The 24,716-nt window shown below is 30.3% G+C and overlaps 1 protein-coding gene across 1 annotated transcript in view; it reads right to left on the bottom strand.

The window, feature by feature from the left end:
• Positions 1-24,716, bottom strand: part of LOC118185929 (X-linked retinitis pigmentosa GTPase regulator-like) — a 105,632-nt gene that overhangs the window by 49,573 nt on the left and 31,343 nt on the right. The window contains exons 6-8 of the mRNA XM_035355903.2: positions 13,352-13,498; positions 5,116-5,277; positions 2,164-2,322 (exon numbers count right to left, since the gene is read on the bottom strand). Of these exons, the coding sequence (XP_035211794.1) occupies positions 2,164-2,322; positions 5,116-5,277; positions 13,352-13,498 (468 nt within the window). The remainder of the gene's footprint in view (positions 1-2,163; positions 2,323-5,115; positions 5,278-13,351; positions 13,499-24,716) is intronic.

Below are 24,716 nucleotides of genomic sequence, written 5' to 3'. Positions count from 1 at the left end.
AGTTCAATTCCTAGTGAAGACACAATTGATATATGAGCATTCCTTGCTCCGAAAATCTTATGGCTTTATAAGAATACTTAAAGAATACATGACACATTTTTAGTAAAATATATGGTAGCAACAGTTAAGTTTTATAAATACTTTACACCCATTACATAAATTATTAATATAAAGTTAGCACACTATATAAAGTTATCCACATTTTAGACATAGTGCCTATCCATTAATTTGTACCCAGCTTTATACTATCCTAGACCCTACCATTTAACATCCTACATGGATGGAAATTTTTCAGATGTTGAACAAATAGTTGATGAACATGCATGCCTTTTCAAAGTATAAAAGATGAAAGACAAACATCAAACTTCAGAAATATAACCAATGAATATGAAAATTATTAATATTGACATCTTTTCAGTTAACAGTTATAGCAAATTTAAATAAAAGACTGCAATTTTATTATTTCTTTTCACATTACTAGTTGCTATTAATTTTGACTATAAATATGATATAACCTGCTGAATGATTATTTATTTAAAAAGAAATATCTCCATGTCAGATTTTCTGAAAAAAATTTACATCAGACACAGAAAAATGCATGAAAAAAAAATCATATGCATAATGAAAGTATCTCACACATGGTAGTTCAAAACACTTTTTATGAACATAAACTGATGAATGGGATACCGAATCTATTGGAAATATACTCCTATTGGACTTAAAGCACTGATTAATTATAAAGCACTTAAATCATAGAGTACAAAATTTTTTTCATAGACACTATGCAGATCACTAGAAAGCAATTAGGAATGCAGGAACTAAAAATAAGCACGACACAGATTTGCATCAAAATATGTTTCATTAGAGAAAAAGTGATAAGACATGGCCATAAAAATATGCAAATTAACTTTATAATTTAATTTAGTAATAGCGTTTTAACTGCTCTTTTTTAATTTGGTTATTTTCTCTTCCTTCTAAAAATAATAATAACATTTCTGGACTGTATCACTTCTAGATTAATCTATGCCACAAAGCTTGATGATGTAGTTATTTCAGAACCTAAACTCTGAGAACTGAAACCTTTCTAATGTAAACCAAAAACTTCTTCTTTGGTGAGCTGCCATATTGGATAAATGCTTACTTCACCTACATCTCTGTTGCTGCTTGGATGCCATTTCATTTCGCTATGTTCTCTTCCTATCACAATAGTATATTCAAAAATGTAAATGTTCTGAAAATAGGCATGATTAGACTGCCAAGTGAACTATGGCTACAAATGTGAATTTAAATTAAAGTGGAATTTAATCTGCCTCAACTGCCAAAGTTCCAATTCATTATTACAAATTCTACGTTCTAAATATCAAGTATCTATGCCTTCAGTATTTTTGCATTTCTAAGTCTCATTGTTTTCGTTGCAGTACTTCTACATTTTGCTTTTATCACATATGAGCGTATACATGTGTGCATATACATATATCGAAATTGAGATGTTTTTAAAACCAATATTATACTGCTTTCTAGCAGTGTAATAAATACTGCTGCTAGAAAACAGTGTATTAAACAGTATTTAAATATTTTTAACTGTTATCCAATGCCCCGTTAAATGCCAATTAGGCATTCATCTTGGGAACAACTGGACTGACCTGCAGGATAGTTTGTCGTTTGAACACTAAGAACACTTCCCATGATATAACACAGGATGATAACAGAGCAAGGGGAAATTCTCACATAAACATCCATACCTTATCCAGGATTCATACCTGGATGTTAGTACGCAAAGCAGGTTGCATTAAGCGTTATTTGACCATTCAGGCTTTTTTTTTTTTTTTTTTTTTTTTTTCATTTTAAATATTATTAAAATAAATAACAATGGATTACATTAAAAAGTATAAATTTTAAAATTTCAGAATATTTTTAAATGCCACAATACTTAATTACAACACAATTTCAACAGTGCTTTTCAAGTTACGTCCATAAAGGCATAAAATTATTAACCCTCTGAGTGCCAAGACAGGCATTATCAGGTAATGACATTTTTTGTTACTTGTTATATATTAGCTTATAATTTAAAATATTTTACTTTCTTACTTTCATTAATAATATAAATGCCATCTTAATGAATGTAAGTTTATGAAACTGAGAGGATTAATAGCAGTTACTAACCTGTCAAAAAAGCAGTATGATTTTCTCCACAACTCACTCTTGCAACTCTAACACTTTCTAAAAAAACAACTTGTTGAGGTGAAGATACCTCTAGAAGTTTTGATCCTAAGCCAAGCTGCCCATCAAAACCATTTCCAAAACTATAAACTTTCCCATCAGCTAAAATATAATGCATTGTTTAAGTAATGCAAACAATTTGTAAATTTCCTTCACATCTAATAATCTTAAGTCTAAATAATTATAGTTTAATAATATTTAATAGTATTTAATATCTTAAGTCTAAATAATTATAGTTTGAGAAATAAAAATCCATATAAATGTGCAAGATAATTCTTAGTTATTAAACATTTCTAGGTCATTAATTATATCCTGTTTACGAGTGTTACTCTGAATTTTTGAGATACACATAGGCATTTAATGTTGTACTTATGAAATTTAAGGAGTGTTCAAAGTAGTTTCCTCCCACATCAATGCACTTTTGTATATGAATTTTGCAAAAATTAAAACCACAAGCCATTCATTTCTTAGAACTAATGAAAAAAATGCATTTAAAGCCAATCTCATCTTCAGAATGACAAATGTGACATCTGAATGTGACAAAATGAATGTCTTATGTGATATCCACATATTTTTTTTTTTAATTAAAAAATAGTCAAAAGTCCCACGTAGCTAGATTGGGTGGATATTCTATATCTTTGAAGTATTTTTGTTCAAGACACTCAACTGTCAATCTTGCTGAATGAGAAGATGCACTGTCATGACGGAACACAAGTTCTCTAGGATTCAGTTCTTGATGAATTTCTGGAAGACACTTGGTGGTGTACCAGTTAGCCGTGACTGTCTTTTGTCCAGTGGCGTAGCGAAGGGGGGAGACAAGGCTGTGTATAATGCCCAGGCGACGCTCGCAAAGGGGCGCCAAACAAGATTTACCAGAAAAGTTCAGTTTTTATTTTGATCGATTTCTGGAAAATATATTTTAAATTAATAATTATTGTAATATAATTAATTACTTGTTTTCTTGATTTGTCTGATAAAATGTGTAATAAAATGTTTGCAGTACATCAACCCATATCTCCGCATACAAAACGTTCTTTCTGACCACTTTATTTCTCTAAAACAGAGCTATATTTTTATTTTTTTAAACGAAATGCATGTATAACTTCTGTTTTTTATTTTAAAACGATAACACGACCTTGTCCCGAATTTCTCAAACATATCTAATTTCCAAAAGTCTTCTACAGACTGGATATGATATTTTGGGATACTCATAACGCTTCTGCTACAGTGGATTGCGTTTGATTCTCCCGTAAACGACTGACGGTCTTCCTGACTACCGATTCAACTAAGTCATCTTGCTGAGACATCGTATATTCACTGCTACAAAACATTCAACACGTGTCAGTTGTTTTTAGTCTCCTGTTAAAAAGGAATGTTGCAGGTCGCTACTTACTCCTTATCTAAATTGCATAGTTTTCAACGTCACAGACTAAATTTGCATATTCCCAACTTTGTAAACGTTATAATTTTCCTTTATAATATCTTCTATTTCCTTTTGTTAAAAAGGATTTGTCGATTATATGGCTATTTAATACCAAACTCGCAATATTCCCTAATTGTTTTGAGCAGTGAATATGACTACAAGATGTTATTTGGCAGTAGAAAAGAAACTTAACCTAAAACTCCATTACAGATCTATGGAGAAAATGTTTTTCCAAACCAAAGAGTAGTACTTCAAATACTCCTATTTCATTATCAAATGCTAGCTATGAACGTTCACTCATCAAATTAAAACAAATTTTGACATATTTACAATCAACAATAGGACAAGATCCCCTAAGCCATCTAGCATTTTTAAATGTGGAAAGAAAAAAAATTTGAAATGATGAACTTTGATGAGGTAACTGATAAATTTGCTTCATCCAAGAAAGAAAATTGTATACATAGTAATTAATTACATTAATGTATTATAATACTATATTATTATTAATAAAAATATCTACTTATCTATAATATATATTAAACTTTAAATTGTTTATTGGCAGTTTTCTTAAGAAAGATCTCCATGAAGGCATCCAACCCCTTAGACAGATAGCCCTTGTGTGCTTTGCCATAATCAAATAAACCTACCAAACACTCAAGAGATATTAAAAGAAAAATAGTACTTCATTTTATTTTTTTACATTTTGTTTATACACTCTTATACTTTATTTATTTAAATTTTTTTCTTCTTTTTTTATTTTAATGCATCAAATTTTAGTTGTTTCAGAAAGGTTATATATATATATATTTTTTTTGGTATTATATAGTGTGTAGCATTTATATTATTAATATATATTGCAATATACTTCTCTGTAATTCTACTAGTTTGAAGACTGTTGGCTTATTTGGAAGACTGTTGGTTGGTTATATTTTAAATATTTATGGGAAATTTTGTATTTTATTGATTTTTAATTTCATTTTTCTTATGTCTGTGGATTTGCTTTTAAATTTCTTACTTTTTGTCTATATTACAAGTTATCTAAGGAGGGGAACTAACCTTCAAACACTTGAAAGAAAAAAATTAGTTCTATTTTGAAAATTTTAAAACATTGTAATATATATATATATATATATATGACTTTATTGCAAAATGTACACATATTTTGCATCGTATAAGTTTATACTTGTACACACAGTTAACACTATAATTTAAAATACACATCAATATTACTGATAAAAATATTGTTAAAAATATTTACATAATTAATATTATCTCAATATTGTCAAATATACTTTTATCAGTAAAATTTAAACAGGCAGAAAATTATAAAACTTTAGTAAAAAAAAGCAGATACAGAATTTATTTCAGGTTTATGGAGTTTTGATAATTATTATATATGATTTTAAAAAGTAATAAATTCAAGTAAAACATTTTACTCAAAATGTACATAAAAAGTAGCACATACAACTTACATGTAAGCACCACAGTATGATTTCCTCCACATGATACCCATACAACTTTTCTATCAAATGCAGGTACACAGTGAACACAAAGAGGACTTCTTTTTAACATATGATCTGGTAGACCCAATTTACCAGATTCACCCTCACCACAAGTATATAACTTGCCATCCACTAATATAAAAATATTCATTAGACAAATTAAATTAAGACAAATTTCAAAAAATTAAGACAAAATTAAAAATTAAGACAAATTTCAATAATGTTATCAGAATCAAAACAATATCCCTAATCAGTGATCAGCTATGAAAATTTTAACAAAAGTGTTTATCCTATTAAAAAAAATATCAAATCCTAATAAAATATTTTACTTCTTTACAAGAACAAAAAATACATTTTCACACATAAAATTATACAATTTTACCAATATAATTTGTACAGTTTTACATATAAATTATATTTAGACAACGTAAATTTACATATGATAAAATAATCAATTATAGGTCTTTTAAAAATTAGATATGATAAGATAATAATACTAAGTCTTTCAAAAATTAGAAATCTAGTAATAGTTTAAAAAGACTCATATTTATTATTTAATGCAAAATGGTTCCTTCACATTTCAAATAAACTAAAAACTGCCTACAGTGGTCCAAAAATGACTGATTTTTAATTTGATACCTATATCTTTATTAGTCTCATTTAATTATAGCTGATTTTTGAGAAACTTAGTGATAAAAAGCATATAATTTATCTAGAAATATTTCAAAATGGCTCATTTCATTAATATTTCTTATCGAATCCTATAATGCTGAATCCTATAATATATATACATGATATATGTAACACTCTGAAACAGTGTTGGAAAATTTTCATAAAAGTTTGATCAAAGTTTCTATTTTCTTCGTAACATTATTCTATGCCCATCAGAATAAAATGCAAATGATTGTAAATTAAATAATTTATCCAACAGTTTTCAAAAAATCTGAATGAATTAAAACTGTTAATTATGCAGGCATATACACATTCAGCAGTATTACTTTCTAGCTCAAAAGAAAAAGAATAAGAGGTTCGCAAAATAAACACTAATTTTGAAAAAGAGTTTGCATGAGCTCCTTGCATAGCTCAATGCTTGTTATAGCTCCTACCAGAAGGCATTAATTTCAAAAACATCTGTTTGTTTCGCACATTCCCAAAAGTTATTAACAGATTCAATCTTATTGCTTTCTTGCTTATCCAACACAAACATACAGTATAGTGATACTTGTATTTAAAAAAATTGACGTGGACACCACATGACTTTTCTGTACAGCTGTTAAATTATACACAATTTTAGCTGCACTTCACATATTTCCTTGAATTATTCTAATTTAATTAGCTGATCAAGGGAAGTTGAAAACGACATCAAAAATTTCAAATTTCAAAATAAAATAGCTTGGTCAATTTTTGTTATCCAGAAGTCAAACTTTATATAAATATATATATATATATATATTGTTTCATAAGAATAAATTGAATTTAATTAAAAAATTAAATTTAAATACATATTTAATTAAATATTCTTTGCACCATTGCTGCAAGGAATGAAATTTAAATTTAAACAAATTTAAATTCTTAACAAATACGTATAAAAGTAAAAAAGCAAATTTAAATTCTAAAAAAAAGGAAAAAAGCCAAAATAATTTAAAATAATTTTTAAAAAAATGTGCAAACATGTAAAAGATTTAATTCTCGAACTAATCTACAATATCATTTATATATATATCTATATATATATATATATATATATATCTATATATATATATATATATTCATAATCAGTGTAAAACTTTCCCAAATATAAGTAGAGAAACCAGAAAACCATACTGAAAGTTAGATTACATTATTTGTCCAAAATTATTGTTATTATATTTTTATATTTGAAATCGCCAAAACATGAATTTTCTGTCAGTTAAAATTTTGGAAATGTTTGTCAGTTAAAATGTTTCTTGTAACTGAAAATATATGTCTATGACTAATGACTGAGAAAATAAAGGCGGGGTAAGGACTTTTAGGCCAGGTAATGGGGCTAAGTGTGTGTGTGTATGTGTGTGTATTTGCATATACTTTTGGTACTGCCGACTTCAATAAAAAGAAAGGATGCACAACTAAATGTTATAGCAGTCCCATATACAAAATTTCAATGTTCTACAGCTAATCATTTTTGGGTTATGCAAGATACATACATATAGATGTCACAAAAAAAAATCCATTTTGTATATATTGATGAAAAAATAGTCAAAACGCATTCAGGAATGGTCAAAATGAATATTTCTGCTAAAATTTCCTTTATTTTGTACAAGGAAGTAAAAATATTCATTTAAGATTACTTTATATGCTAATTACGCACCTAAATCTATAATTTTTATGTTTCTATGTTATTTGATTAATCAACTACAGGAAAATAATTCAAAACAAGATAATGTACTTAATATATACTTCTAGCATTTTGCTACTAATTATGGATGAGAATCAATAATTTTCTGCCTTCTAATAGAGTCACCGAGGGAAGGACAAATATCATTTGCTCCATTTCAAATTTAAATCACATGGAATTATTTTGTTTATGAAATTATTTCTCAACATAATTAAAAACAAAAAACTGCTCCCCTTTTTTCCTGGGTTCAAATGTGAATATCATGCAGATGAAGGAATTAAGAGGAGAAAAATGTGGGAGGAGGGATTTTATGAAAACAGTTATGGAACAGAAAATGTATTGGAAAATTATACAAATTAGCTTAATAAGTCTAACAGAAATGTGCATTTTTGATCATTAGGAATAACTATAGACAAATTTTTTTCAATAACAAGTTAATTTTCAAAACAGTAAAATTATTAAGCAATATAAATGTAGTAAAATAGGGTCCATGACACTTAGTCGACAAACACTCAGCTAGAAAGATACTTATCCAACAGGTCATTCAGCCTACACAAACATTTAGCCGGAAGGTCATATAGCCAACACTAGTTCTGATTGACATGTTTAGCAGAGAACATATTTAGTTGACAACAGATCCATTTAACAAAAACACGCGGCAGTAGTTTAGTAAAATTTATTCACAGTTATGCAACAATTCTGTAAACTTTCTATCAATTACAAAATTGCTTGAACTTTCCAAAGGATTCATCTTTTAATCATTTTTCTCCCCTATCAGATAAATTTGTTGTTAGATTCTTAAAGATCTCATCTCTGTTTTGAATTCCGGAATAATTTAGCATGTTAACCCAAACTGAAAAAGTATTGACATTTCTAGTCAGTAAAAATGAATCATATTTTCAAAAAGGAGAAATAAGGAAATGTTTAATAGCAAATCACAGTAGGATACTTATTTAGATTTTGACTTCGGATGTGCAAAAATTATCCATAAAGCTTCTTCATTTCATAAACTGGGGTTCTCTTAATTTTTTTACATAAACAATAATGCTTCTTCTTAGCCTAATGATATTAACTTTGTAATCCACCCACTTTCTAAACCCATTTAATTAACTTTCTAATCCTATTTACGCTACATTACTATTTTTTTCTACAGGTATATTTTATGATTTATATTATTTTATGATTTATTTTATTATTTATTTATTTTATATGATTCATAAAAAATCATTTTGCTCCATATAAAATTGTATATATATGTATATACACACACACATATATACACAAACAATTACTTTTTTCATAAATAAATATTATATAATAGTTCAGCTCTCTCTATATTAGCACGTTATTTCATGGCGAAACATGAAAGGTAAAAATGGTTACAGATAGATATGCCCAAGACTTCAATGCCCTATAATAGGAGAAGTTGCTTATTTTTATCTTGGGAGTAAACTGCCTTCCTCTTCATTGCCCTATTTTTTAATAACACCCTACAGTTGCTAAAGGAACCCTCCACTGCCAATATTTCCATAAAAAGTATAATACAAAACTATCAATAATTTCTGTTTCAGTATTGATATTTGAAAGCTTTTCCTCATTTTCTATCATTGTATTTATTGAAATCTAGCTAAAAAGCACGATTTTAATTTGGAAACACTGGTTGGCAGTTCAGTGAAACCAAGGTCAACAAGGACGGTTAAATGCCTATGTTGGCTAAGTTTTCTGTCTACTAAATGTCCATGTTTGTTAAATGCATGTGTCAGCTAAAAGTTGTGGTATAAGTAGTTTTTGGTTAAGTGTCTAAGAGCGAGTGAAATGCTATCTTTACCCTCTATTAAATTAAAATTTTGAATCACTTTATTTTTCTTAAAAATTTTTTTTAATGTGATTTCCTGTGGAGTCAAATTTGATACTACAAAACGGATAACTTTAAAAAACATAAATTCATCTACCTCTCTTAGTAAAATCTCCTTTACCTGTATTTTCTACAGAAGTGGCTGATATTAATTTAGAAAATGAAGGTTAAGATTTTGAACAACTGACATGTAATACAAATTTCATACTTATAAGGCTGGTTAATGAAGAAGAAATCTTATAATACAACCTCTTGATGGAAGTTAAAAGGATACTCTTGATAAGGAAGTTTAAAGTGAATTTGACATTTGTACTCACAAAGAAATTTTACAAGCAGCAGTTGACAATACTTTATAAGCATTTAATAAAAGCAGCTTCAAAACATTAATGCAGTGTTGAATGTAGTTAATGTTCACTGAAACATATATTTGATTTTTGAATTTACATAAAATTCCACATTTCATCACAATTTTTAGCTGGAAAAAAGATTTTATGCAGCAGAAATTTTTTTAAATTTTTTCACATTGCAAATCGACAAAATTAGTTTTGAAATACCTATGTAATATTCAAGATAGTTCATTTTTAATGATAAAGAAAGTATTCAATAAATACTGATTCATTATGCAAATTTAAGACTATATGTATTTTTAAATTAAAATACAGAGTACTTAAAATGCATTTGATTCCTTGAAAATTTTATGATACATCAATTTGGCAACTATATACTGCATTCTAAATATAATCACAAATCACAGTTATTGATTTTAACAAATTTGCTTTGTTGAATTAAGAGGACATTTCCAATTCTCGACTATATACATAAAGGAGAAGATTGAACTGAATCAAATGAATGGAAAGTTAATTAATAAATACATTCAAGAATAACTTTTGACGATAAAGAAAAACAATGACCGGACACAAACGAACAATCTGGGTACTTTTCCATTTTGTTGCCGCAGGGGATAAAGTCGCTAATAATGGTATAATAGAATCGCTGGTAAAATTTTACTCCTCATTTTCAAAACAAGTCACATATATTTTTATCAGATTGATTGTTTCTTTCAATATACTGGCATACAATTACATAGAACTTTTACCCAGATAGCTCAATTTTATGCCCTAAGGACATTTGCGGGTGGTAATTAAGTCAATTAGGATGCAATCACACCGCTCACCCAATGGCGAAAATATAGAAAAGGCAAAGTCAAGAATTAAATTCATCAATTCTAATGAAAATGCCCTAGCGAAGTAAAGTACTGTGGTTTTACATAATTCTATTCGTACGAATTGGAATACTTCTTGCATTTAAACTTGTATTCCAAATTATGATTTAACTTGAAATTAATGTAGATAATTACTGAGAGAATTAAATTTTTGTAGCATAGTTTACTTGAAATGAGATCACTTGGAGTCATGTAATATGAACCGGCGAATCAGGATGTTGTACCATGAAAGAATAGTAAATTCTTGAATTAATGTTTTTTTACAAATTCATCGTCTTTATTTATTGGCTTTCTTTACAAAATTTTAAACGACATTAAAATGTTTATACATTTCAAAAAAAAAAAAAAATTCTTAGAACTAACATTTGACAACATTTTTTATGTTATACTGTGTGTTGTCACCAATAAAGTCTGCTTGGTGAGATTTGCACTGGCGAAACGGAAAAGTACCAAAATCTGATGTCTACACCACATGACTTCCACGTATGATTACATGTATATTGAATTATATGCATTTCTTTCTGCATTTCATTTAAATTTCTTTCCTCAAATTTCATTGGCAATATATTTGAAATTTCATTAATTTCATTGAATTAATTCAGTTCTCACTTTGAGGCAAGGCAAAAACAAACAAAAACTAAAAAAAAACTCATTAAATTTGAAAAAAATAAAACACCAAATACAGTTAAAACAGATTTTCGATTTAAAATTATAATTTCTATGCAAAAACAACCAATTTTTGCCAGAATGTAAGAAGGCAGATTTTTCCATGCACAAAACTAAAAGTTTTGTTTTGTCTGACTCGGCAAATTAGACACTGATGGTGCAAAAAGACTAAACTCACTATTCTGCTAAGTTTCAAATGTAAAGAAATATGGCTGCTATGGTGAAAAAAAATTAGGCTTAGCTGCACTTAAATAGTTTTCAAATTCTATAACTATTACATGATGATTGACTAAAGGCATAAAAACCTTAACTGGAAGATAAGAACAACATAATTCAATCACTTTTAAAGCAAAAAATGCACAATTTACTAACATATAATAATAATAGTAAACTGAGCTCACGGAGCTAAGTAACAGATTGGGTACATATATATATGTATGTTTATATACTTTTGGTGCCGCCAAACACAACCAAAAAGGGAGGTGCACAATTACATGTTATAGCAGTCCTATATACAAAGTTTCAACATTCTGAGGCTACTCGTTTTTCAGTTATGCGAGATACATACATAGACGCCACGAAAAAATCTTTTATGAACCCATTTTGAGAAAAACAGTCCTTCATTCTGTTCTTACATACAGATGTTATGCATAAACATTGTTAAATTGCATTTGATAATGATAAAAATGGATATTTTCGCTGAAATATGATATCCAAAAATTTTCGTGATTACAATACTTCCTTTGCTTCATACAAGGAAGTAAAAATATAAAAAATTGTAATTAGAAACTAAAATTTTTGACCAGCAGGGAAAAAAAAAATCTGAATCTAGAAAAATAACTCAAGATGATTCACACAAAGAAAAGAAAAATGAACAGACAAAAAATTATACAGAACATCTAATACTTGTTTTACTTCATGCAAAACCATATATAGTCAAGTACCAAAAATCCGCTGACCTGAAATCTGCCATCTCCTGAAAACCGCGTTGCATCTCAAAATATAAACATTTAGTTTATAGGTTCTGTAAACTGCAACATGGAGTACCAAATATCGAAGAAAAAATACTTACCGGATAATCATGTCATAATTACTGAATAATAACGAATCATAATGGAATACTAAATTATTGACATCATGATAAGAGTTTTTTTCCCTTTCTGCATCGTGGTAAAAAAGCATACGATTCACTCAAGTCTTTTTTCAAGTTCACGATTCACGTTGTTGTATTTTTTAAGCTTTGTTATTTCACAAGATTATTTAGTGCTGCCTTTTTTTTATCCGTATATTTTGTGGATAAATTAAGAATATTTTTAATTTCAGCGTTTTTTAATACAATGACAGATAAGAAACGCACTCGTGATTTTACTGCTTGCAACGATGAAAAACGTAAACACATTGCACTGGTAATGAAAAAAGTTAATTCTGCTAAGGATGGACTCTTTCTCAATCTTCTACAGGTGTTGGTCCTACAGGCTATAAGGAATTTTCGTGTTCAGGGCCAGGAACTTGGCTCAGTGCCAAAACTCAATTTGAGAGGACAGAGTAGAATGAGTAATAAAGAGGGGAGTGGTGAAATTTTTTTTCCTTGCAACCCTTTCTAGAGACAACAAATATGTCAAATCGCAACAAAAGTTTGAAAAGGTCTCGGTGGGCCACAATTGGCCCGATGGCCACAGGTTTTGCAATCCTATCTTACAAGATATTCCTTCCTAACAAACTACACAGATATTTAGAGATAGAATAAAAGCAATCTAATACTTAATGCAATAAAAAAAATGACAATGACTTGAAATTATATAACTTTACCAAAAGCATGCAGCATTTGGAACAAGCACTTGGCAGAAGACGGGCCAGTTTTAGCACATATTAACAGGTATATGCATCTGACATTAACTATAATCTTACATCTTTATCCTTTTGATGTATATGATGCTTTTTTTAAATGCAGTTAAAGTAGAATTATTCATTTAATATAGACTACTGCCATGAAAAACATAAGATTGAGAGAATTTTATAAATATAATAGCAATTTATTAAAAATATTCTGGAATAATTTCTAATATTAAAAGAAAAAGATATAACTAACCTGTCACAAAAGCTGAATGGTAATACCCTGCAGATATACAGATGATATTTGCATCTAAATTTAATTCGGTTGGAATCAGGATTTGGCCTTTCTCTGGACCAATCTGTCCTTCCGACCCACTGCCCCAAACATAGACTATTCCTTTATCTAGAATAAATTAAAATATAACAAATGTAAACTACCACTAAATTTTATAATTTAACATGCACAATAAATTTCATTTCCTGTTTTACTTAGTTCAAAAATAAATCACAAAATCATACACTGCATACACACCTAGGGGTCAAGTGAGTTCGCTAATTATAAAATAGTCCCTGATGAAACAAAGTGAAAAAAAGCAAACAGTTATTTGGAAAATGTAACTAAAGATAATCAGTAATGGAAAAGGATTTTAATATATTTCACCTTCAAAGTATTAGAGTGACAAAGTATCTCATAATTTAAAAAAAAATATATTTTATACATTAACAACTGCAGTCTATATTTTTTTACCTTCTTGTAATTTATCATGAGTTGATACAGAAGTAAGGAGACAGTATCAAACTGCTTGGAATACAGTTAAGATTATAAGTGTTCAATGAAACTTTCTTTTCAAACTTAGATTATGCTTTAGGTTTGAATTGGAATTTAAATTCAATTTTAAATTTAATTACTTGACAGTATGTTTGCTGAAAAATGGCAAGGTCTTTAAAAGCTATTACAAGGATTTAGTCTTTATAGATCAGAAGAGTCAATAAGTGTGAAAACTGTGATCATTGCATAAACAGGAAGCTTTTGGACTAGAATTTGGATAACCTACAAAATATATCTAGATTTCAATGAGAAAGCATAATGAAGTGAAATGCAGAAGCAAACCAACTTCTATAGTAAACAAGAAGAGAAAACATGAATTTAGTCACACACTAGTTCACCAGGATGTGAACTGGCTGTCAAATCAGTAACAGCTCCAACAAAAATTTCATATCTTATCAATAATATAGTTCTAAATTTAAGAACTAAATTTTATAAATGCAAAATTTTTATGCCCATAAAATGGAAAATATGTAAAAAAAAAATTGCACATACTGTAAATGCTTAAATACATGAGGATTTTCCTTTGCAGATTGCACCACTAAGTGGAACAAATGATTATGTTCTGCATAGGGCACCATCTACGAATATCAGTGTACAGTACAATAGTACAGGTTGAAAAAAGGCCAGCACCAGTGCATTCCAAAGCTACATTACGTATCGCTGGGCCTTGATAACTGTTAGACTCTGCCCCAGTTTTGATGGAGAACACTTGGAACATTCATGGGTCTTCCAGCCCTCTTCCCCTACCATCAGTCGAGAGGATTTTTGGCTTACTATGTATTTTGAGTCTTCCCCCTTGGCAAAATACACTTACTAACATCCATGCCTTCTTTGAAACTTGAGTGCATTACTACAGCAGTCAGTGTCAGTAATCCTTATACCAGTGCAGTACAATTGTGCACATACAGGTTAAAGCAAGGCAAAACACCTCTTCATCCAAGTAGGCATATTAGATATTGCCAAACCTTGCTAACTGCCAAGTTACTATACAGGATGGTATTCACAAAGAGAGAACACCTCAGGGTATAATCTGAAGGTCTCCCAACTTCTCAAAAGGATTTTGGCTTGATGAGTGTTTTGAATACCCCCTTGCTGCACAGACACTATATGCTTACAAACATCCATGCCTTCTTCAGGATTCAAATTCTAGCTCTTTGGTATGACAGTCAACATCACTAACTGTTATCCCATTGGGCTGCAGTACATTAATACAGAGAAGCATTAAAATTATTTTTAATGTGTGTATATTTGCCATTTTTTAGTTTTTAACAAATGAGAAGTAATTATTCCACAATATTCCTAACTACTACATTATTTTCCTAGAGGATGAATCACAGAAAAAAAGGTAAAAAGGGAATTTTAGAAATATGCATTATTTTATCAAAGATTTGTATTAGTACCTGGTAGTTCTGCTTTTCATTATTAAAATTTATATAAAAATCACAGATTTTTTTAAAATTTCTTCACAAAAGATACTGCATAAAATTTTGTGCCATGAAGTAAATTTTAGACTATATCAAAATGTTTTTGTAAAAAAGAATTTTATAAATAACTGAAATATTTAAAATACTATTGAAAAATATATTACTATAAAATCGATATAAAATACATGACATAAAGAAATGAAGAACTAACCATTTATTTCCAAATATTTCCCTTGATTTATCCTTTGATAGCCAAGAAAAGCATAATAATTAGAAATTGAAAAGACAATTCAATATTCGAGAATTAATGCACAAAAAGAAAAGAAAATTCAAACTTGATTTTTAAAAATTCTTAATTTATAAATCAAGTTTTATATTCAATATAACTAAAATCAAGTTTTATATTCAATGTAACTATGTAAATAATACATACAGAGGACATAAGTTAAGTCTTATACTAATCAGAATAATTAAATAATATTTCACATTCAAGAATGCTAACCATATACAGTAGAATCTCACAAACTCGACTCCCAATATCTCAACATTCCATATAACTTGACAACTTTTAAGAAACTTTTTTAAGACAGGCCAAAAAGAGTGAATATTATATACAGTACATATAATTATTATTCATGGGTATGTCTTTCTTGTTCTGTTCAAAGATTTGAGTGTTTTTCCCCCTGTAATTTTTGCCATTTCCACAAACTAATTGAAAAGGAGAGTATATCTGAAGAAAAATTTATAATTGTGATGAGACCGCTCTAAATTTTTGAATGCTACCTTCAAAAACTTTGGCATCAAGGGATGAAAAATCGGCACCTGGCTACAAAATAAACAAGGAGAGAGTCACAATCTTGGCATGCAGCAATGCAACAGGTAGCCATAATCTCAAACTAGCGCTTATGGCATATAAAAAAAAATTCCCAGGCATTTGAAACATATAAAACTACACTAACGAGACCAAAACCAACTATGATGTTCCTGTTTGGTACAGAAATCAGTCAAATGCATGGATGAATGGAGCAATATTTAGTGATTAGTTTCATCAGCTGTTCGTTCCATTTGTGGATAAGATTAAAAAAATCTACCAAGGAAGGCAATTCTCATTCTTGACAATGCCTCATCCTATCCTTATGCAGAACAGTTACAAGACGTAAGGTAACTTCAGTATGTCAGTAACATTATGGACCAGGGGTTTTCAAAGCATTGAAGAAAAAATACAAAAGTAAACTTCTTTCATCTCTTGTGCTAACCATGGAGGAAGGGTGTTATGTGTTCAAGAAATTGAAGAAAATAGATATGTCGGATGTTGTTGGATGTATAGCTTGTTCTTGGGGTGAAATTGAACAGATAAACCTCATTCATTACTGGAGAATCTAGGAAATGAATTTCACAAAAGCAGAGAAGAGGCAAAAAATTGCGAAATAGTTGACTTATTTAAGAAAATTCCAGGCTGTAGACTAGAAGTTACTGATGGTGATGCTGAAGAATGTATGGGATAAGATGAAAATTGCGAGTTGCACTGGTGAAAGACAATGTGAATAAAAATGAAGATGAATCAGAAAACAAAGATATTGAAGACAATGGAAATGCTAAAATAATGACCCAAAGTGAAGGAATGCTCCGCTACATGGAGGTGCATGGTGCATCTGGTATGGGCATTTTGTTCCTCTGTCGCCCACGCAATGGATCTGCACGACGACAGAATGATTGTGAGAGACAGTTTACCATCACACAATATTTTTCTACCAAGAACTACTAATAATTTTCTTCACTTTTGTATGTAAGTGTTTTTACTCAATTATCTTAGAGTATTTGTTCTAACTGACATTAACTATAATCTTACATCTTACAATTTTTTATGACTCTTATTGTGTTATAACTTGACATAAAAAATCAACATTAATTTAATTGTATATTGTACTTTTCCATGGGCAATATTGTGCTACAAATGCCTTGAGTAATTTACAGTTACATATTCAGAGTTCTGAAAAACCCACTCCTTACTCCATAAAACTAGACTTTTTGGAAACTCGACACAATTTCTCAGTCCACATCATGTCTAGTTTGCAAGACTCTACTGTATAGCGTATAATAACATTATAATAAAAATCTAATGTGATTTACTATTTTATACCCCAAAAATACTAATATCTAATATAAGCTTCTTTTCTATCCAATTTATGTTTCACTTTGCATTAATAATTTATGCTGCTAAAATAAAAATTCATAACCTTACACTCATTTTCTTTTAGTAGAACATATTTAGAAATAGAATAAAAAAAATATTAATTTTCTGTATTATAACATATATCCACTGCTTTTATGAAATCTACAGTTCCACATTAAACTTCAATGAAAAAATATCCCATCATCTATATTTATACTGTATCAGAAATATGCAAAATCCATATTAGAATACATAGTCAGTATTATAATTTAGATGATCATTCTTACAATACTGAGGTTAACAACAGAAGTAAAAAAAACTATGCTGCATTAAAAAGTATTTTTAAGTGTTAAAACATGAGTATGAAATTTAATGACATGCATTTTCAACCTCTTGAATTTGTATAATAGAAGTATATCATGGTAGAGTCAAAAGTCGTTAATCCGGACTCGTTGGGACTTTGGCGATTCCGGATTATAGATCATCAGTTTAAATCTGGTAAGATGGCATGTAGAAATTATAAAATTAAAAATATGAAAGCATAATTTATGAAATAAAGAACAATTATGATCTAAAGGGTATCAAAATTTACTAAAAAAAAAAGAGCTTAATATTTATTTGTTTACTTTATTAAACATTTCTTTCAATATAAGTTGTTTAAGTTGCTTCGTTTAATGTGATAATACCTTCTCTTTAATTCTATAAACAGACATAATTTCTTCTTCAGTTACAAAGTTCCGCTGTTCAAGTCCTATAATTGCTGTGTTGAGAATACCGACTAATTTGTCAATCGAAAATTTTTTGTTTTCAATAACCTCTGTGTCACTTTCTTCACTATCGGAAGCGAATTATAATGACGAGGAATTTGATTTAAATCATATCAAAGACGGAGTACATCGAGATGAAATACTACATTTAGTAAGGAATTGTAAGCCAAATAAAATAAAAACATCTGTCCTGAAGATAAGGATAGTGCTGACAGATCAACTTCCAATTCATTGCGTCCCCCCCCCCCCCCGCAGAGCAGCGTGAAATTGATAAACAGATTTTGGAATGGTTAGAGAAACAAAGGATATGCCTTTATCCATTTTTTGCAGCAATTCCACTTTTTGTTTGATGGACATCGAAACATACTTTCACTTTGTAGATCCTTTGGGAGTTCCAGCTTCGGAAATTCTATTTGACATAATCGAAAGTTCAAGCTTACTTTTATAAAATTGCTCTAACAGTCTGCAAAAAATAATAAGCCGAATCCAATTCGAAGATTAAGGAACAACGCAATCTGCAACATTAACTGAAATAGATAATTAGATAATTTTAGCTTATACCATCCGTTATACATTAAACGCGGATGTGTAAACGTATTATGCGCATGCGCACACGCATATGCGCTGCCGTAAAGATCTTACGCACATGCGTCAACTCGACGCATGCGCAGAAAGTTTGTAGCTTTGAGGTCCGGATTATGGGTGTCCGAATTAACAACTTTTGACTGTATATTATTAAAGAACAACAATAACAATAATGGTTCTTGTATTTATATCAAAAGTCTACCTAAGAATACATTTTTTTTCTTTCAGTCAGGAATCAAATACATTACAGACAGACACTTAGATAATAATGATAAGGCCTAAACTTTTATTGATATATTTGTGAAAGAATGAGTTCAGATAATTATAATTATTCTTATTAAGCACATTGTATTACCTTGTCTTTATATGGGTTTATTTCAATCCATATAAAAACAAACATTCCTAAAATTTCACCCAGTAATATTTTCTAAGCTTTTCAAACTTAAAAACAACTTCTTCATGGTTAACTCATTTTCCAAATCTTATAGATCAGATATGTATTCTGATCAGATGAGCAGAGTCTGGACTTTTAAATGCTATACCTCTAAATAAAATAATAATAAAAGCTTCCATATACGATTTCATACATTATATATAGCAATCCAGACTAAAGAGAGAATTAATCCTACATTTTCATGAACACAGATTGAAAAAGATTCTAAAATTTCTGAAATTTTCCCCATAAAATAATATGAATTAAACGTACTGGGATCTTCTACTTAATGTTAAAAGACTTTAACTAAACGAAAATTTGAAACTAGCTTTCAACGAAAAATAAATTTAATAATTAAGTTTTTAAAAATATCCAAAAAATATTTATTGCAAAGACAAATGAAATTAAGTAATAATTAAAACTTTTGAATCTGGCAGCTTATTTTTTCAGTATACTTTGACAAAAATATTTGAGTAATAGCTCAAAATTTTTACAATTCTTCCAAAATCTTTCTAAATAAAGGTAAATGCAGACGGGAAAGCACTATTTGAAGATTTTATTAAGGTTAAAATTACACTTTAAATTGGGAATGCTTAATGTGGCACTCAGAGCCACCACAAGGTTATACTGATGATTGAGGTCAACTAGTACTGCAGAAATAATATTCCTTCTTAAATGAATACTTCTACATGGCATTCATGAAGGCAATTTGTCCAAAACTTTGAGTTAATATTTGATGCTTTTCTTTTTAGAGAAAGAACCAAAAATATTAAATGACCTAATGTCAGCGGCGGATAGGGCCAGTGGGAGACTGAGCATCTGCCAGTGGGCTGGAATGATTTTGGGCAAATAAAGAAACTTGGAAGATTGAATTGACACAAATGATTTGGGGACCCTGCCCTGTGCATGAGGAGGATATGAATGTGCAGATTGCATATCACATTCAAACTCACATGAGATACAGTAGCTGCAGGTAGGGGTAGAGTAGAATCTATAATCAACAGCATTGGCAGTCATGCAGTGGATTTATGAAAATACAGTACAGTCATGTTCTAATTTAATTGTGAAATTTAAAACATTGCATTATAACTGTAATTAACAAGACTCTCTAGTGAATTTTACTTTGTCAGTGAATAATGTAAGTTGATGACAAAAAATACTGCAGTTGAATTTTTTTACATTACTATTTAGGTACATAGAATGGAAAAACGAAAAATCAAAGGAGATGCACAGAAACTTTGAGAAAAGAGACAGAAACTATTGAAGGATTCTGCAAAACATTGCTAAAATATCCTGGATATGTATCCTGGATTTTTCAAAACCAGCATCTTCTCCTGCGACAATTATTGTGCAAACACAAGAAGAAGAGGCTACCACTTCAGAACAATTGAAGCTGAATCAAACACATGTGAGGAGAATTTGATGCTTCTAACAATGTACACTGTTCCCCCCCCCCAAAAAAAGGGGGGAATGGGTATCTCCCATTCTACTGGGCCAATTCACAAAATTTAAATTGCGTTCTTCATATCTCGAAAGCACGACTTAGGATATATATTAGATTTATATATAATAGCATTCTAACATAGATATTTTGACACAAAATTGGACTTTTTCTGAAATAACATACCATTGTTTTTACATATTTTGAGTCTACGATTCAAATTATGCCTAGATACTAAATTTAATAAAATTTGGTGCGAAAGTTATGGAGAAATTCAACAGTTTATGTTGACACTTTTTTCAGTTTGTGCTAAGAATAGTTCACTTGGCGAACTTCTTAATATATGACAACCTATTTTCCTTTCCCTTTCTACATCGTGCGTGAGGGAGGGGGAAGTCACAATTGTTCCTTTTTTCAGATAATGGTCTTTATATTGTATTTTTATTTAATACTGTTATTATTTTAAGTATTTTTTCTTTTTTGAATTTCATTTTAAATGTTTAAGTTGCATGGTTTCTTCCGAATAACTCTTTTAAAAATTTCTATTTACTCATTCGAACTGCGTAGTTTAAATCAAAGGTGCATCGTTTATTATTATTTTTTCAAATATTTTTCTTTATACTATATTTTTAGTTACTATTTTAAATTTTTACTTTTATTTTAATTGTTAGTGTTGCATTGTCTCTTTAGATAATTATTTTAAAATTTTCTATTTATTCATTCGAACTGAGCATTTTAAATATATTTATTAATATAAATTTTCCAGAATTTGATTTTATTTATTTGAATTGCATTTCTTTGGGAAGAATACTTTGTAACCCAGACTACGATGCATTTGAAAACTGCATATATTAAAAGAGAAAATAAAAAGTAAACGGAACATTGAAACTTCTGAACGGAACATTGAAACTTCTGAACTTCTGAACGGAACATTGAAAGACATGTGAACTTAAAGTACAGTTCACATGTTTTTCAATGTTCCATTCAGAAGAGATTTATAAATAAGAGAGATGTATAACTGACATTTTAACTTAGGATGACTTGCATACACTGCTTTAAACAGTTTTATCATTATGCCCATTGCTTTACACAATTTTATCATCCTACATTTGGTTTCCTAAAATATTATTCATATTTTAGTCAAATATTATATTTTTGAAATTGCAAGAATCAAATATCATAAGATTAAAAAAGTTTTAAATTAAAAAAAAGTACAAATACTAAATTTTACGCAAAAATTTATTTTTTCTTCAGGCATTCTGCTTCATTCTTGCTCTTTTTCTTCAGGCATTCTGCAAGTATATTAAAAAGTATCCAACTTTTCGAAACATCTTGGTATTTCTGACAATCATTTTAAATAAAATTATTGTCTTCCATTTCATAACAGCCGAGCGGTAAAGTCGCTGAACATTGGTAGTTCACTCCAGGGTTCGAATCCCGGTAAACGGACTGGTTGCATGGGTGTTTTCGTGGATTTTCTCACGTGTAACGTGTATGCCAGCTGGTTTCCCTTAGAAAGTTCTTCAGGAAGTCTTCCTTCCTTTTAGGCAGATAGCCCTGCTTTGCCGTAACTTAAGAATCCAATTCAATCCATTTCATCAGTATTTGGTCAGAGCCTTTATCAATCTTTACAGGCTAAGCATTTTGAAGGTATGAGATGAAAGGAAAGACTGGTTTCATCAAGAGGTTTTGGTTTATTTAATTATGGCAAAGCACACTAGGGCTATCTAAGGGGAGGGATGCCTTCATGGAGGACTTTCTAAGGGAAATTAGTTCGTATACACATTACACATGAGGAAAAAAACGAAAACGGCCATGCAGTCAGCCCGTTCACGGGATTCGAATCTCAGACAGAACTATCAGTGTTCAGTGACTTTACCACTCGGCCGCTGTTTCATCAAGAGGGGGAAAAAAAAAAAAAAAAAAACGTCTGTAGGAGTTCCATGCTGAGGCAAGACACAAGTATAAAACATATAATCTTTATTTTACACATCAATAATAACATTCCGATGAGAAGGGAAATTCCCGCTCCATACACACCGCTCTCTCCTTGCCATCTGCCGCTCATCCGAGGCAGGCATGCGCAGAACTCACAAAACTTTGTACGGTGTTTCCATGGCAACACCACAGAGTATCCCCCCAGTGAGGGAGACCGAACGATACACAAAAAAAAAAATTATACAGCATTTATATTATACAATGATAATGTTGAAGATAAAAGGTACAATATAAAACACATAATAAATTAAACTACATAATGAAATACTGAATAAATAACAATATATATAAATTATATATAGTAGGTGGTAGACAGATGTTGAGGGAAATTGACATGTCGTCCAGATTTTGTGACAGTTTTAGGAACATGTGACATGGTAGTTTTCAGTGTGTCTGTCTTATTGGAAGCTTTAGTGTTAGGGACAAAGTTTTATCACTAATGAAAAATGCTGGTTTGAGTCGATCAATTGAAACAGTTTGATTTTTACCGCGCACGGAGATGATAAAGGTTTTATCATATCGCTCAAGGACTGGATGAGGACCTGAGTATGTTGTTGAAGAGGAGGCTTGACTGAGTAAATTCTCAAATAAACATGAGAGCACGATTTTAAAGATGGATGAATGTGGATAGGCTCTGAACAGTGTTTTGATGTTGCGATGGGAATCAGAGATTGCATGATAGATCGTAAACGATTTACATATGTTGGTGTCGGGGATGGCGGAGAAAGCTGATCTGAGCACAAAATGTCCGAAGGCAGTCTTAAGGTAGTACCATAGACTAACTCAGAACAAGTTGCTTGGATGTCATCTTTGACGGAAGATCTAATACCCAAAAGTATAAGAGGTAACGATTCTGTCCAGCGAGGATTCTCTTGCGATTTTATGCCGTTTTTCAGTTGGCAATGAAAACGTTCAATGATTCCATTTGATTGAGGTCTATAGGTAGTGGTACGAATACGATGAGTGCCCAGCAGGTTCGTGAACTCCCTGAAAAGATGCGATTCAAAGTTCCGACCCTGGTCAGTGGTGATAGTGGAAGGGCATCCAAAACGAGCTATCCATCCACTAATTAGAGCTTTACAAGTTGTTTCAGCCGACATATCAGATGTAAGAATTACTTCTGGTTATCACGTGAAACGATCGATTATGGTCAAGCAATACTGATAACCTTCAGAAATTGGTAATGGGCCAATAAAATCTATGCGAATATGAGAAAATCTGGCATGAGGAAGTAAAAATGTCGAAATGGGTGATTTTGTATGCTTGTGTATCTTGGAACGTTGACATTTCTCACAAGCGTTCACAGAGTTTTTGATAAAAGTGTGCATGTTAGGCCAAATGTAACGTCTGCGGATCAATTTTGAAGTGGCAGATATACCTGGATGCGAAAGGTTGTGAATACTTTGGAAGATGCTAGGTCTAAATGAAAAGGGAATGAAAGGACAAGGGACATTGGTTGTGAAGTCACAATAGAGATAAATATCTTCAAGCGGAAAATACTGTTTGGAGAGCTTCAAAGAAGAAGATTTAGAAGTTAGTAATTGTTGTAGTTCATGGTCTGTAAGTTGTGCTGAGGCTAACTGTTTGAAATCCAGAATAGGTGAGCGAGAAACAGAATCTACTTCTATTCGGGAGAATGTGTCAGCAATAACATTTTCCCTACCTTTAACATATTGTATATCAGTAGAAAATTGAGAGATATAGTCAAAGTGTCTCAATTGTCGAGGAGAGCACTTTTCTGCTTTTTGTCCGAAAGCGAATGTTAGTGGTTTTTGGTCGGTAAATATGATGAAAAGGCGACCTTCCAACATGTGCCGAAATTTCCTGATAGACTCATATATTGCCAGAAGTTCGCGGTCATATGTAGACCATTTCCGTTGACTGTTATGCAGTTTTATAGAAAGGAATGCTATTGGCTCCCATTGACCATTTTGGAGTTGCATGAGAGAGCTGCCAATAGCAACATCAGAT

This window comes from Stegodyphus dumicola, chromosome 11, assembly GCF_044657685.1.
Source record: "Stegodyphus dumicola isolate Sdum_Otavi_A_Nest chromosome 11, ASM4465768v1".
NCBI lineage: Eukaryota > Metazoa > Arthropoda > Arachnida > Araneae > Eresidae > Stegodyphus > Stegodyphus dumicola.
Note: the sequence above shows the minus strand (reverse complement) of the source record. Positions and strands in the feature narration are given on the sequence as shown.